Genomic DNA, 16,293 nt, shown 5'->3' on the forward strand with positions numbered 1-16,293 from the left:
CGCCAAAGGAAACATCCAGAAAGTGAAGCAAAAGTAGGCAACAGCAAGGTTCACAGAAAAGAGAAATGACTATTAGTTTGCAAACAATCCAACCAGTAGTGTTACAATTGCCCTAGTTACAACTGGCCACCACCAGGTAGCAGCACTGCACAGAGCTGTCTGCTCCCATGTCACCACTAGTTGGTCCTTTAGACTGATGTCTGCATGTATGGATCACGTTTTTAACTTGCCCAAGCCTTTAAAGTCCCAACTATCTCTAGACAAGTTTTGGCCATCCTTTGGACTGTCTTGCAGGGGCTCATTTGTTTTTGTATTGCAAGATTATTTGATTCAAGTGCACATGTTTACAAGCCTAACTTACGGGGAATTTGGAAACTGTTCACTTTAAGTTTAACAACTGAGGGGAGGGGAAAGATGGTTAGGTTCCTTAAGTCCACTCTTGAGCACCTAGAAGAAGGAAGAGGACCCAGAAAAGACCCCTGCCCAGAGTATAGGACAGCAATCAAGTGTACACTTAAGATGGCAGCCCAAAGCAGTGAGTAGTACATTAAGCTGTTAAAAATTTATGACTGGGTAAGAGATAGTGTTCCAGAAATTGCCGGCACTTTGGGAACAGCGCACAGGCCTATCTTTCTATGGCCCTCCAAACTGTCAGGTGACAAATTGAATAGGAGGGACTTGGTGCAGAACTCTTCCAGTCAAACTCTATGATAAACTTCTCCTTCGAGAGCAGCCTTTTGTTGTTAGACCTCGCCCAATGTCTGGTGCCTTTGATCAATGCCCTGACCTAGGGGACAGACACACCCTTGGTGATTCGTGGCCAAGGTAGGCAGTGTTATGTCCTGCCTCGTGATTGGTTTGTGCTGGTGCCAGGGAAGCAGGGTAACAGGGTGTATAAGCTAGGGATTAGAATTGGACAATTAGTGAGAGCTGGGGCTGTAAGACGAGTCAGAGGGTGAAGGGATTACTTGTGTGGGCCAGGCCCTATACCAGGTAATTGTGGAATACATCACTACAGGGAAGGTATATGTCTGCATCCATGTTGCAGCATTATGAATATTGCCAATTTCATTGCCTTGGATAATAGTTATGAAGTACAGTAATTGCATTATTACAAATTGTTACCAAGATCAGTGTGTATCTGTGGACCCCCCCAGGATTAGTGTGTTGGCTGCTGGGTGAAGAGGCATACTGTTAAAGATTGGCACCTAGTCAATCCTCCTTGGCCAGGATTTGAATCTAGGTCAGAGTGTGGGGAAGTGTTACCATTGTAGATTAGAACATTGTACAAGTGGATATTTTTTTTTTTGTGATCTTTGATTCCTGTTCTACTTGTCTTTTTAGTAGAGAATGCTAGCCTAAAATAAGATATCAGAACTATGGCTTCCTAAGACTGGCTGGCCAGCTGCCTATTGGCCACCTACTGTATTGCTCTCCCCTTCTGTCCCTCTCTCCCACCCATCCACACACTGTCCCTACCTGCTCTCTCTCTCCCTCCCTCTCCCCCAACACCTTTACTTCTCCACCTCTTCAGCTACTTTCCAAGGCATGATCCTGGCCATCTGGTGGTCCAGGGAGTCTTACAGGTGGTATAACAAGAATTTTAAATGTTGTCTTGCCTGTTTGTCTAGGTTTCATTACTTCTAGATACTGGAATATGATGTAAGGAGAGCGATACATTGGTACATACTCTTGCACATGGACTGCAACAGAACAACAAAGGCAGGGAAATTTGTAATGGGAAAACCATAAGAATCATGTGGAGATGCACCAACAGCATGGGATGGCAAGTATCGAGGGGGGGAAAAAAAGAATGGAACCTGCCCACCATTGACACATGTTGTCAGTGCTTATATGTGAATATATCTCGCTATTAGAATTTCAGGAGTAAAAAGATCAAGCACTTGTAACTTACTACTGGTAACCTGAATTTCATTAATGTCAAGCACACTAACTTTAGTTTATTCGGGTTTCTTTTTTAACCCTTTGACCATAATTTCTATTTGGGTTAAAAAAAAGTGTGAACTCATTTTGGATTACTTGGAGATTTTGGTTACTGGAATCATACTTAGCAGGCTTGTACAATACTTCATGTTGGCCATTTTTAATGTTTTGACACTGAGGTGTTATCTTTCCCCCTCCCCTCCTTACCAGTTAGTGCCTTATCCCAGACCTGGACTGACCGTGCTCGAGTGTTCAAAGTAATTTCTGAAAGACATCGGCTAAGTGGTTTGTCTTCCTCCTCCCATGTTTGGCCTCACAGGTTTAGGCTCAACTGTAAGCTGCTCTACTCTGCAGCATCATTATGGGTTGTACGCTGGTGTTATCTTGATGATTTCGGGGCTGAGCATCCCCACGGCCCGGTCCTCGACCAGGCCTTTTTTGTTACACCCCCAGGAAGCAGCCCGTAGCAGCTGTCTCACAGGTACTTATTTACTGCTAGGTAACAGGGGCATCAGGGTGAAAGAAAGATTTTGCCCATTTGTCTCCGCCTCCACCGGGGATCGAACCTGGAACCTCAGGACTACGAATCCTGTGCGCTGTCCACCTAGCTGTCAGGTGCCCGTGATTGAATTGATTTCCTCCCTAAGGTGGGTGTCGGTTCCTATTCTCCAAGGACGACTCGCTGTACATTGTTCCTTCTTAACCACTCTGATTTGAATAGTTTCATTCCCTCTTCGACCTTCTGTATGACTAAATTCAGCCAGGTCCCCGGACATTCAGGGTATGTATTGGCACATCTCCAGTCATCAGATGTTCAAGGACTGGCTAGGGTTTCATGTGGGTATCATTGTTACCACTTGAGGATTCTAATCCCGTCTGTTTGAACCTGGCAACCAGAACTCTTATCAGATTTAATGCAGGTTGTGGCGACTATTTAGTATTTTGGAGATGTGCATCTGTGTCCTACCTCTTGGCTTTAGGGACTATACCCGTTTCTGTGGCCACCCCCCTTCCACTACTGTTGGGTTTGTTTTATAATATTCCATTTAGTTTGCTTCAACCACCTCTTCTAACCTGTTAAATGTTGTATTTTTCGCTTAAAGTTCTTCCTGGTGGTGATAATGGCTTTTTTGCGACTTTGGTTTCCATCCGTGTTCTATTGTTCAGTTTTTATTGAACATTATGTTCAATAAATTCCTTTGAAATCTTATGACATTGTTGACTTCCCTTCACAATCCCCCAACCTCTCCCCACTCCATCTACCCAGGAATGCACTTTTTAACACTCAAACACTTCTAGTTTTTCAAGTGGGGACTTGAAACCCATGCTTGAGGATGGGTTTCTCAGGGGTTGTATAATGAACCTTTGCCTGGGGTTCTGAAGGTTTTTGGAAAACCTTTGCATGTGGTTCTGAAGGTTTTCTGGTTGTTTATTAAGCATTACACACCAGTTTTTCTACCTGCTCTTGCAGTAGGGTATTCCACTTGGTACAGTAGTTGTATTCCACTAGTAGCAAGCTCTGACTGACCCTTTGTTAGAATTTTGTTCAGTTGGGGGAAAAAAATTGTATTCATAAAAAAAGCCTCGAAATACCCTATGGTGGTGTAGGTAGCTCGCTACCAAACTAGGCCACTTTCCTCAAGGTGAAGTGGGCTGTCAGGTTCACAATCACTTAATCAGATCATGTTTGGTATTTGGTACCATGTATCCCTAGGGAAGTTTCATCTGAGTGGGTGACTGTGACAAAAGCTCTCTAAACTTATTCCAGCTTGTATTCTCCATGCAGTTGTATTTAATACTTTTCACTTCACTTTTGTTACCAACTGTTTTCTCAAATTCCTTCTTTGGTTTTGATTATTTCACAATCTTGCCTTCGGTTCCTTTATACTGTATATACGTGTTGTAGTCAGAAGTCCAACTTTTTTTTTATAGCTAGCACTCCCACACTTCTATCATGCCTTTTTATTCTTTCCCACCATCCTGTATTGCTAATTCATCTGCAGTTGTATTCCATGGTTTTCATAAATACAGTAAATGTTTCAAAGATCTCTAATATTTGAGTTCTCTAATGTCATGAAAGTTTTGCTCATATAGCATGTAGAAATAACTCTATGAAACGTGGTCAAATGCGTTTCTTTTTTCCATTTGTTTGTATGCAATGGCAAAAAACTAAAGCTGTAAATGCAATAAGTTATTGTATTATTACTTTATAGTTTTGCCGCACAGTACTGTACTTAAGTATGTTTAACACGAGACTTTTTTTGTAGATCAGCGTAGCAGATCCAGATCACCACAACTTCCAGATTTTCCTAGAGATGCTCCTCGAACACCAGAATTCCTTCAAGATCTTGACGAGCTACTAGCAGAAGTGGAAAATAGGAGACCTCTACCTCGTGTGCTTGGCCAGACGGAAAATCCTCTCACGGCAGCTCAGATAGTAGCTCAGGAGCACCATCACAGAGTAGCACAAATCACTGCCCCAGAGGCTCCTCCCAGTCCACCCCCACCAGAACAGCCCACCATCTCGTGCCTTGTGTGCTTAGACTCCTTAGCCACCATACAAAACTCTTCACGTAGTTTGTGCTCAACTGTGTGTGGTCATGTGTTCTGCTCGTCTTGTATAGAAGAAGTTGTAAAACAGAGGAAACAGTGTCCAGTTTGCAGGAAAAAGTTAACAAAGAAACAGTATCATCCACTTTTCATTTAAAGACATAGTATTTTGATTGGCAGAAAAAAGGTGGGTGGTTTCGTGTACAGTTATTTCCTTTATCACAAGTTATGCAACTCGTGTGAAAGGAACAGCAAGTGTGCAACTCGGGGAACACACACACACGAATCAACTTGGTTACCATTGTCATGACAGTGCAGCAAAACTTCATTCTCTATACAACATATTTAGGAGTGTAAATCATGTGTGTTGTAATGTTTAGAACATCAATTGCAGAATATTGCAATGAGTAGCACAAAAGCATCTAGAAATTCCTCGCCACAGATTTTTATATTTTCATTTTTAACAAGTCTCAAATTCTATTTAACTTATTACACAATTTCTATAAATGACTCCAATGAAAAGCAAAAATGAATTTCATTTGAAGTGTTTTACCAAGAAATGTGAAAATATGGATTTTTGTGGGAAAAATACATTAAATCCTGCATTTAGGCATGTTTTGTGAATTAGGGTAATGGTAATAGCACTTCCATCATGTGTACTCTGACAAGTTATCATATTGATTAAGCCCAAAGAAATACATTGTGGTTCCAGTAAACCAACTGACAATTGGCAGCTGAATCCCAAAATTATTTTATAGCTTCATGCAATCGGTGAATACTGCATAGTGTGAGCAGTTGGTCGTTTGCCAGAGTCTGTCATAACAAATCAAAACAAATGCGTGGCTAATGATTCTCGGATTACTGTACTTTGCTCTATGGAGTGCAATTAATGTTCCTATTTTTATACACAAGCATACTTGATAGCTTGTAAGATAATAAAAAGGAAAAAAATGGATTCTCACTCCTACCTTATTGTATCGTACATAAGTGGCTCAATACTCTATGGTACTCATGTTTAGAATGTTTTTTTTTTTTTTTTTTTTTTTTGTGTCAAATTGGCAACAAATATGCACAGTTGCATTGACCAGGATGTTTACTGCGTTTAATTTTAGCTGTTGGAACATAATTTTATAGGAAAAATAAAAAATTATGAGAAGCCAGTTGTATTAGTAATAATTTTAATTAATGCTTTTAATTCCTTTACACGAGAGCTTTGACCTGCCATTACTTTATAAAATGCATTTTAAATATTGCTAGCATAATGCGGTGGCTGACTGCCCACGAACTGGAAAAAAGTTAACATTCTAACTTCTGTGCTTCTTAAAGTCGTTAATTTTTCCGAGAGCAATATTTTCCATATTAAGTTATGTAATGCCGCCACACAGGTAGTATAGTACAGCACATACTCATTGGTATCAGAGTGGAATTATTGAAATTATATAATATATGAGACATAACCAAAAAATTTTAAATTTGAATCTTGTGGGACAAATGAACTAAAAATTTAATTTTGTGAATTACATTATGATATATTTTGTAATAATTATTGAAACTGTACAAGGAAGTTCACTTGGAGTACATCAACTTTGATTTATTTGTTAGTCTGTCTAGTTGGCCTTCCTTTTCATACATCATTTTGTATGGTATACATTTGACATTAATTGCCAGGCTTGAGAGCACATTTATAGCCATATACAGTACTGTATTAATATATGGCAATAAAATATGTCCACCCATAAATATTCTAAGAACTATCTTGTGAAACTTCTATCTTTTGTTATTTTGTTCATATTGAACTGATGACAAGAAATTATTGTTGCCATTATATTGCATAAATCGGGGCATTGTACTTAATTCAGTGCCGAGAATTGATGAGGGGATCATCCGTGCACAGCAGGCAAGAAGTACGAGGCGCTGCTTGTGAAAGCAAGGTACATAAGTCTTGTAAACCCTAACAAAGCTGTATATAGTACTGTATTGTCTTTGTGTTCAATGTAAGTGATGTTGCAAAGCAGCTAAATAAAGCTCAGGGTATTAATTAACTGCAGTTGTGAAAATTTGTAGTGACCCAAACTATAATTTTGATCTGAATTCATTAAATTTAAATAAATATATTTAAATTTGAGTTATGCAAACCCATCTTTGAAAAAAGCAATACCGACAGTTGTTTAAATTTAAACATACGACAGTGAAATCGTTTAATTGCAACAAATATTCACGAAGATTGCATTTTATCTTGATGTATACTGTAGTAATATGGGTGGGTGGTTGTAGTATTTGGACTCTCACTCTTACTTATTCCATTCCTGATGATCATTGAAAATCTCTATCAGTAGCTCCATCACAAGGCATTTTTATTTATAAAACTTTGTGACGAGTAGACAGTCAGTGTTGAATCAAAAGCAAGTTACAGTACAGTACAAGGAAAAAATTAATACTCGATATATATTTTTTCATTGCAATAATGATTCATTGTATGGAGAATGTTTAAACAATTGCATAGGTATTACTTAGTGTAATGGTGGTTCTTGACATTTACCTAGTTGGACTAAAATTGATTTGCAAAATTGTACTGAATAGCCATACAAGTCGCCATATGAATTATATATAACTGCCAATTATGGATAACTCTGGCAGGTAATTTTTGCATGGAATAATTATTGAAAGTTCAGCAATAGTTAAACAGTGCCTGTTCAAATGACAGGCAACAAATTTCCATTTGAGATAGACAGCCACGTGCTTTACAAATGCTTTCCTTCCCCTCTTAAATGCCCGTTTCAGATTTGGGTTTGTTCAGATAGTTTGAGTAACTGATGGGGCAGTTATTTCTGAATAAGAATGTGCAATAAATATGGAACTAGTTTCCCCAGTGGCCATACACAGCAGTACTGTACTTGAGCAGTGTTCATACACTAATGGATGACTCTACCATGGCACTAGAGTACAAGGGGCAAGGCAGTCTACTGAGGTTACTGCATCACCATTAATCTCTACATCAGTCAACCCAACACTATCAGCATCCATCACCACCTTTTCTATCTAAGTAACAATGCTCCATCAACTGTAATCAAGTTAACAAGTGGATCAGAACTTCTCGTATTGGTGAGTACAAACAAAACACTAGTCAAATTTTTGCAACAAAATGTAAATTGTTCCCCCCCCCATCCTTAGCTTTTCAGGATCATGAACCACTTATCCAAACGAGACAGGTTATTCGTTCAGTGTCAGTCCCGTGGGGTTCTGTAAGCACGTGGCTGTCTGTACCCAAATATATCTTGGTAATAATTAATAACTTAATATTTATGTAGAAATGTGTGCCCTTAATGCCATTTGTCCCAACACTGAGCTTAGAGAGACAGACTACCATAACAGAAATATGTACACATGTTGCACAGAAGCACATTCATTGCTGAAGAGTTGTCAAATATTTGTAAAATAACATCAATTTAGTTAAAAATGTATTTTATATCATTGAAATGGTAATGGTGGCGAATTATTCCTGCTCTGGAGTGTTGGATCAAGATATGCCTGTTTTGATTTTCTTAGTACTGTACTGTATAGTTACTTTAATAGTGTATGATAACAGTACTGTATACAGTTTTTGATGAAAGACTCAAGACTGCTGGTCTTGGGTATATTAGAAACCTTGTACAAAAATTATTCCAGTGGAAAGCCTTTGAAAATGTATTTTTTTTTTTATACTCTGAACCTATTTAGACAAGATCTTCAAATTAATTTATTTCACGAGGTGACCTCGCTATTTTAAATTTGACTAGCTCAAAAATACTGTAGTACCATTAATGCTAAACTTTTATTGAAAGATGGAGGAAAGAAAGCCTCTTCATTATTAATTTATTATCATTAGCATATTTTGTTTTTTGGACTAGACCTTAACTTAGTGTGATACGGTATGTCTTCTTTTTCTTTTCTTTTTTATACCACTTTTTTCTAATTTAAATTTGTTTCTTCCCTAGATTATCTCAAGTGTCCAATACTTAGTGTATGCAACCTTTAATTCCTTTCAGTAAAGCAAAGGCAATCATGCAGGTACTATTTAATTTTTTCACTAATGAAGACTATTATACCCCACCCCATGGAAAAGGGGAAATAATTTATTCGTTTTGTTGGTGAAAGGAAGTCTGTGTGTGCGTATATTTATATTTATTTAAGCTTGTATTGAAGTCTCCCCTCACGCCCCCTAGGTCAAACCACTGACCTTCCTCAAGATGTAACCTTACAAAAGTTGCCTAACTCCAGTGTATCTGTTTACTGCTAGATGAACATAGGGATTAAAGGAAATGTGCCCAATTATTTATCCCATCCACCATGATCTCCGATTGTGAGTCTAGAACGAAGCCAGCTGCACTAAATGACCCTCGTATTGCAGTGATATTTATATGCAGTAATTGACTCACAATGTCTGTATTTCTTTATTCGACAGTTGTATCATTATCAATTTGCTATTCACTGTAGGACCTGCATGAAAAAAGCCACTATTTTAACAAATAATTTCAGTGCTGTAATAATTATTCATTTTGTATTCATCAGAATTCATTACACAACTTTATGGGACAAAGGTTAACCAAAATTGCAGTGTTAGTGTTAAATTGTATCCCCCTTGAGCATGAGTTTCATTTTGATGGTTCCTGATGAAACAAAATTTATAAGTGTTGTCAAATTTGCTCAACTGATGGACTGAAAATATGATGGCCAGTTAATTTTTATAACTTTTTTTTTTTTTTTTTTTTTTTTTTTTTTTTTTTTTACCTAACATAATAAGGAATAATTAAACAGGTATAATCTTGTTTTCATTAAAATTATGAAGTGCTGAAAATTTACTGGAAATCAGTGTACAAAGGGTTTATAAGTTTGTACAGTATTTAGTACATTGTAGTGAGGATACAATTATATTTTGTAATGTGTTATTATAACATAATGTTGTGCAAAATTTCAATGGAAGCATGTATAGCATCCACCCACACCCCTCCCCTCCCCCTCCCCCCTTTTCTTCCTTCTGCCTCTCTTTTCCTGATTTTATTCTTTTGAAACGTTGCCATGTTAATAAATAACGAAGAAAGAAATTACTGTACTTTTGAAAAGATTTGCCGCACTTGGACCTTATTTAAGGTATTGTATACGATTTTGTAATTCAGGGATATAGTTATCTAATGAGATTCTTTCAAGAGATTTGGAATATGAAAACAAATTTGCTAAGCCTCCTTCATAACGAAAATCTACTTTAGAGCTTTTTGTACACCAACTAATTAACGAGTCAACCTGACGGCTAGCTCTCATTCAGTTACTCTGAACCGCTAAATTTTTTGTGAAGGACTCGTGGCGCTTGAATCGATAGGCTTGAATGTCAGAATTTATTCTTATACTTTTCAGAGGCACAATAATTATTTTGTCTTGAATTTTATGTACAGTATTATATGGTACCAAAATGCATAGTGTACTGTATAGCACTAATAATCAATTTAGACAAAATCTTCAGGGAAAAACATTTTGTTGAAAAGTCAACAGTACCGAATATCAAATATAATGCCACATTCTTTTGATGATCCTGAATTATTCCTTGTTAGTTGTGGCTGACTACAATTATGCTGATGTGAATGTTTCATTAATTTTTATTTTACAGAACTCCAGTATTGCAATGGCACTGTGTAATAAGGTCATGATAAACATTTATTTTTCTTCAAATTTGTGAATTGCCAACAAAATTACTTTGTTCACTATTTTTCTTATTTGTCTTAAATTTATATAATTTTTCAACAAATTTGTGTAATTGTCCTTTCCTGATAACAGTAGTAGTTTGTGCTCAAGTACTGAGATTCCATTGCTATTGTGCAAGATTAGCTAAGTAGTTAACTTGTATCTTGTAATGGAAGTCTAAATATTAAATTTTGAAAGTAGCCTAATTTTATCTCCAATAACTGGCATACAGCATATACTATTAGAGGAAGGATAATTTCATTTATCAGCATTAGTGATGACTTAAAATGATTCTGATAAGTAAAGGAATTTTAGTATAGTACTATTCTGTAATTTTTTGTATACATTAACCCTTTAAAACCAAATTTCAGAGCATGATCAAAGGCATATGTTAAACCAATCCTCGAATATTGCATCTCGAGTACAAAACCTACACTTTGTAAAAAGGCTAAGAAGACAATTAAGATGGTCCAAAGATTTGCAGAGAGACTGGTACCAGAGGTAAGTGAAATGATCTATTAGGAAAGGCCAAGTGAACAAACTACAGAGAGGACAAGAGGCACTGTGATACCGTAAAAAGTATAATGGACAAAGTGGATAAACCCGTTTGCTGGTGAGGTACAGCAGAATGAGGAAACACAGGCAGTTCAAAACCAAACCACCACATAAATTTAAGGATATTCCAGTATGCGGCAAGTGGTAAAAAGCTAACAAGTTGAAAGAATCCACCAGTCAGTTTAAAGAGTAAATGTTATTGTTTAGTTTGGAGAAGTAATTACATTAGGTACAATAGCTCCATAAATACTACCTTACATCTAGGTCTTTTGATATGGAAGTGTATAATATGGATGTGGGCCTCCTCACTTAAGCGAGGAGGCCAAAAAAAGAAAAGGTACACAATAAAACTTCATCTAATGAAAGAATACCAATCTTGTCTCCCTTCCAAATGAATAATTACATTGGAGGGAGACTTGAATGTACAATACTTTTTATTTGTAACTAACAATTCAATATACTGTGAAGAACTATGGGTATCAATAATTTATTTCATGAAGGTATCTTGTAGTTTCCTAATGAGGCTGCAGCAAATGTTCTACAGTGGTACACACTGGAAGCATATAATCCCAGTCTGTTGCAAAACAATACCCTAGGCTGCAAGATAGAGCTCTAGCTGTTGGATCCCACTTTTCTAGCCACTGGCTGTCTAATGCAATGACTCCTGACCTATTTCCCTATCATACCCGCTTTTAAAGTTGTGGATTGAGTTTGCCTCGTCAAATTTGACAAATTAATATACATATACTGCTGCTTTGAGTCATTACATATCCTCACTACCCTTACACTTAGACTTTCTAACATCTCTCACATGAGTTTCAAGCTTCCATCCGTGCCCCTTTGTTCTATTCGTATTCTTTGTAAACAATTTCTTTGTTTTCCAATCTGTCGATCCCTCTTATTCGTTTGTATCATGTCCTCCACTCTCCCTCCTCTCTAACGTCATCAGATTTATTTCCTTTAGTCTTTCCTCATACTTCGCAGCTCTGGGAAGTCTCTCGTTGCAAACTTCTGCATCCTTTAGAGCCTCCTTGCGTGTTTTTTTTCTTCATGGGTGGGGGGCCAACGATGGGGTTCTAAAACCGGCCTCACATAGACTGTGTACAGTGATCTAAAAGCCTCATTATTAAAGTTCCTGAAGTTTATTCTAAATTTTGCTAGTGTAGAATATGCAGCAGAGGTTATTCTATTTGAGCTTCTGGAGTTATGTTTAGTATGTCCACTCCCAGGTCTTTCTCTAGTTGTTATAGGAAGGTAGTTTCCCTTGGGTGTGTGTGTGTGTGTGTGTATACACATATAAATATTAAAATAGGCTTCTTGTTTTCGACAAATCTAATTAGTCTGTCGGTCTCCCTCTCCCCTCCTCTCACTCCTTATTCATTCATTCTTTCCGTTCTCCCTCCTTTCCTCCTTCTCACCCTCTCACTCCCTCCCCCGTCCCCCCAATACACATTGCTCAACTCTCTGCTTTCACGGAAATGTAAACTTGTCTTCGATAAGCCTACCCGTACACTCTCACTATTAAACTACCAACACATCTGTTGACCAGACCGCACACTAGAAGGTGAAGGGACGACGACGTTTCGGTCCGTCCTGGACCATTCTCAAGCTCTAAAGGATGCAGAAGTTTGCAACGAAACTTCACAATCGACTTGAGAATGGTCCAGGACGGACCGAAACGTCGTCATCCCTTCGCCTTCTAGTGTGTGGTCTGGTCAACATACTTTAGCCATGTTATTGTGACTCATCGCCTGCATACCAACACATCTATTGCAGTTATGTTACCACAACCACCTGACACTACCACCACCCTACATACATAGCACCTGCCTGCGATCACTGCACTACTGTTATCCCCGAGATATAGGCCCGTCTTGTAACTGCCAACAACCAAAGGCTTAATTTTGCTTTTTAATTTATAATTAGTTCAGGATAAATAATTTTGCTAGGCGGCGATGTACTCCAGTTCCGTCCAGTTCAGTAGAGCAGTAGAGGAAGGAATGGCCTAAGAGAACTTGCTGTTAATTTTATTTATCTGAACGAGTTGGGAAAAAGAGTACACGTCTAATATTTTACTACAGTATTTGTATACGTTGTGAATATTGAAAAATTAAGAGTGGGAATCAGAGCCAGCACAATTAAGAGTGAATAAATTATAGGCTATATTGAATATGTTATTATGTATTGTACTTAAAATTTAATTTCAAAGGCCTAAATATGTGTACCTGTCTACTAATTTTAGGTGACAGCCGCTATAGTTATCGCCGTAAATGACTCGATCAATGGTTATTTTAGTTTGTATTTTCCCCGATCATTTTTATCAACAGTTTTTAAGTCTTCCGTTATGGATAATTAATATGCAATGGAGAAAATGCCGAATATATTTATGCAATAAGTGTTACAATAAGACATTGTTGTAGTATAAGAACAGTATGCTCTCGAATCCTATTCCACTATCGGTTTATTAGGCTATATAAGAAAATAGTCCCTCCCCCCTCATTCTCTGGCTGCTTTTATTCCTCCTTTCCCTCAGGCTTCCTGTCCCGTTAAGGCCACGAGGGAGGCATTCTTAGTTTCAAGAGTACTTTACTGTCACTGTTAGCCATTATAATTAAAACCTGTTAAATTTTGCCCCCCTTTCATATAAATATGTAGCTTAATGCAGCACTGTAATGTGACAATGTAACTTTCTTTTTTTTTTGTCTTGGTGATACAATGTCGACTGTTCATCCCCCAGGGAACTTTATATTTTGCTAGTCTAGGTTTTCTCAGTTTAAATAACCTTATTTTTTTACAGGACGAAATGTGTTTGTATGGAGCTAATATATAATAACTTGGTGGGTGTCGTTAAATGAAGTTGCTAGCACTGTAATATATATACTGGTAAGCACAACTGCCCATCACTTTCCCCCGCCACATCATTCCATGGATCTCTCTATAAGGGTCAAAGGACCTCCCCACCCACCCCCCCTTTACTAACAAATTGTATCTTATAGGTAACTTAAGCTGTCCATTTGTATCGCGAGTTTGGTGGTTTATAAATTACGTGCCATGTACAATTTTGGCAAGTTCTTGACTGTGGACGGAGGACAATGCGTGTCTACTCCATTACTGACTGGGAGCAGTCAAGTTGGATGACAAACTTTAACATGTAATATGTGGAGTCTGATCCTGGAAGTGTTCCAGGTGACACAAATGTACGTAGTGACCTTTCCAGTGTTCAAGTGAATTTTATCTCGAACGCATTTTTTTATGCAGCTTGAATTGTATAAATCTTTAAGTAAAAGTGGGGTAAAATTCGAAATGGACATTCCCATCATTATGTATATGACCAAAATAAAATTATTGTAAATATGAATGCAGTTTTATTTTTTACTAGTAAATTGTTTGCCTAAATACTTAACATATTTAGTATGTTAATGAGTTTTGTCTGAATTCTTTTTTATACGTAAGTAGCAGGCCTTCGGTAATAGTCTTTGTAAAAGGTAAAGCTTTCCAATTAATTTTTTGGCAAGATATTTAATTCTGCTAGATAGTGTTCATTTTGTTTGAAGTTACCACGTTAAACTAATTTCCAAGAACTTGCTTGCAATTGCTTAATTAAAATAAATCGTTCATGAAGTTTAGAACCAGGAAGGAATCTAATTTATTTACCGAGGAGCTCTACGTATTGGACACAATTAACTTGATGGAAGATGAACCGGCATCATGCTGTCAGAACTGCATTGTTTTCAGACAATGCGCAACCATTTTTCACGATCGGAAACTGCTTTATTAATGTTAATCTGAATCACATTCCCTTCAGTAAAGCCCTTGGATCAAATACTTTTGATATCGCTGGTCTTGTCCATTTACTCTCGTACTGACATGTTGAACATTTGTTTAACAGCGTTTGTCTTTAAAGACAAACGCTGACAAATGACAAATTAAAGACAAATGCCCCCCCTCCCCCACCCATATCTCTTGCCTCAATGTCGAATGCTCTAAGGCATTTCTCCTTCCTGTCTTGCCCTGTACTTCCTGGGAGGTGATAGACGCGCACATCTTCCTCTATTTGCACTTCTCTCTCCTGCTGTGTAAATTAGCTAATGGCTGTCCTGCCGATTCCACTACCTTTCCTTCGTCCCTTTATCGTCTCGATGCTCTGCCACCATACTGGGTTGCGCCTCAGCTGTGATGCCTTTTAGTCATCCCCAACCCAGAGCTTGTCTGTTGAAACACCGCGTCCTGTCTACGGGATCGTCGTGATCATTTGTACCTTTCTTACCTCGCATGGTGTCTGCAACATCCGCATCCGAGCTTTAGCCGTTATGCCTCAGGTTGGCCATGTTCCTTTTCACCACCTTGTTTGCAAGCCTCACTTTCGGTTTGTATTTACAATGTCTCCTCAGTCGTTTCATCCTTGTGCCTTGGAGGGTCCCCACTTGCGAAGTTTTGCCAGACATTGACCCACGTGCAAAGGCTTCTAACTCCCCTGCGGTTATGAAACGCCTTTCCATTTAAATCTTTTCTTTGCATTCAAATTATGTTGCCCTAATGAACAAATCCACAAGGGCCGTGACGAGGATTCGAACCTGCTTCCGGGAGCATCCCAGACAGCGCCTTAATCGACTGAGCTATGACAGGGTTAAAAAGGTTGAAACCGAAGTTCTACTGAACTTACTGGATCCCGTAGCCTCTCCGAGGCACAAACCAGGCTTTTACACAACCCCCCCCCCCTGCACCCGAGCTATGTCAACAGGCCGTTCTCCCTCTTCGCCCTTACATCATCACACTACTAATAACTACTCGGTTATCTGTTGCCCTATTCACAGATGGGTCCAAGTCTACAATGGTGTTGGCTACTTCGTTGTCTTTCCTGACACAAACTGTGCTGCCTGCCCCCGGAGGCTAGCATCTTCACGGCTGGACTGTTTGCAATTGTATATGCTCTTCATTAACTGCTTTTCCGACTTCACTGTTTGTACGTCATTCTGGTTGACTCCCTCACGACTATGGAATCACTTGACCCTATATGCATCCTGTGGGTAGTCGAAATCCAATATTGGCCGTTTCTTACCTAGTATATTTAAAACGGTTAAATTTTGCTGGGTCCTCAGCAACGTTGATATTACCTTAAATAACCGTGCGGACACAGCCGCTAAGGAGGGAATTATTAGGGCAAAGCACCAAGCCACTATGACTATATAGCACTTGGAAATTATCAGGATAAGGATTTGGGATAGGACTAGGCTGTCTGTACTTGTCCGTTTCCCAAAATGGCATTCCTTAGTCAGATTTCTACTCGGTTATTCATTTGAGACTGTTGACGGGTTAGTTGGTCTGGTGATGCAGGTAGCAAACTTCTTGTTAGTAAAGTAGCCTGTCCCCCATGGCCACCTTAACAAAATAAGGTAACCACAAAATAACATAAACAGAAGCATCTCTAAGCACCAGCGTATATATATACCAAGCCTATAAACATACTACTACCTTTTAGGCATAATTCTATTGAGTGCCCTCAAAGATACAAAGCCAGTGTTCTCAACGCTT

General features: G+C 38.4%; 1 protein-coding gene across 9 annotated transcripts in view; it reads left to right on the plus strand.

Moving 5' to 3' along the window:
- Positions 1-14,119, plus strand: part of LOC123763664 (uncharacterized) — a 115,348-nt gene extending 101,229 nt beyond the window's left edge. For 8 of the 9 annotated variants that reach the window (XM_069304324.1, XM_069304322.1, XM_069304323.1 and 5 more), the window contains one exon: positions 4,212-14,119. In XM_069304324.1, the coding sequence (XP_069160425.1) occupies positions 4,212-4,651 (440 nt within the window). In that variant the 3' untranslated portion in view covers positions 4,652-14,119. The remainder of the gene's footprint in view (positions 1-4,211) is intronic. The other variant, XR_011222710.1, reaches the window with a different exon arrangement.
- The last annotated feature ends 2,174 nt before the right edge of the window (positions 14,120-16,293 follow it).

Source organism: Procambarus clarkii, chromosome 52 (assembly GCF_040958095.1).
Source record: "Procambarus clarkii isolate CNS0578487 chromosome 52, FALCON_Pclarkii_2.0, whole genome shotgun sequence".
NCBI lineage: Eukaryota > Metazoa > Arthropoda > Malacostraca > Decapoda > Cambaridae > Procambarus > Procambarus clarkii.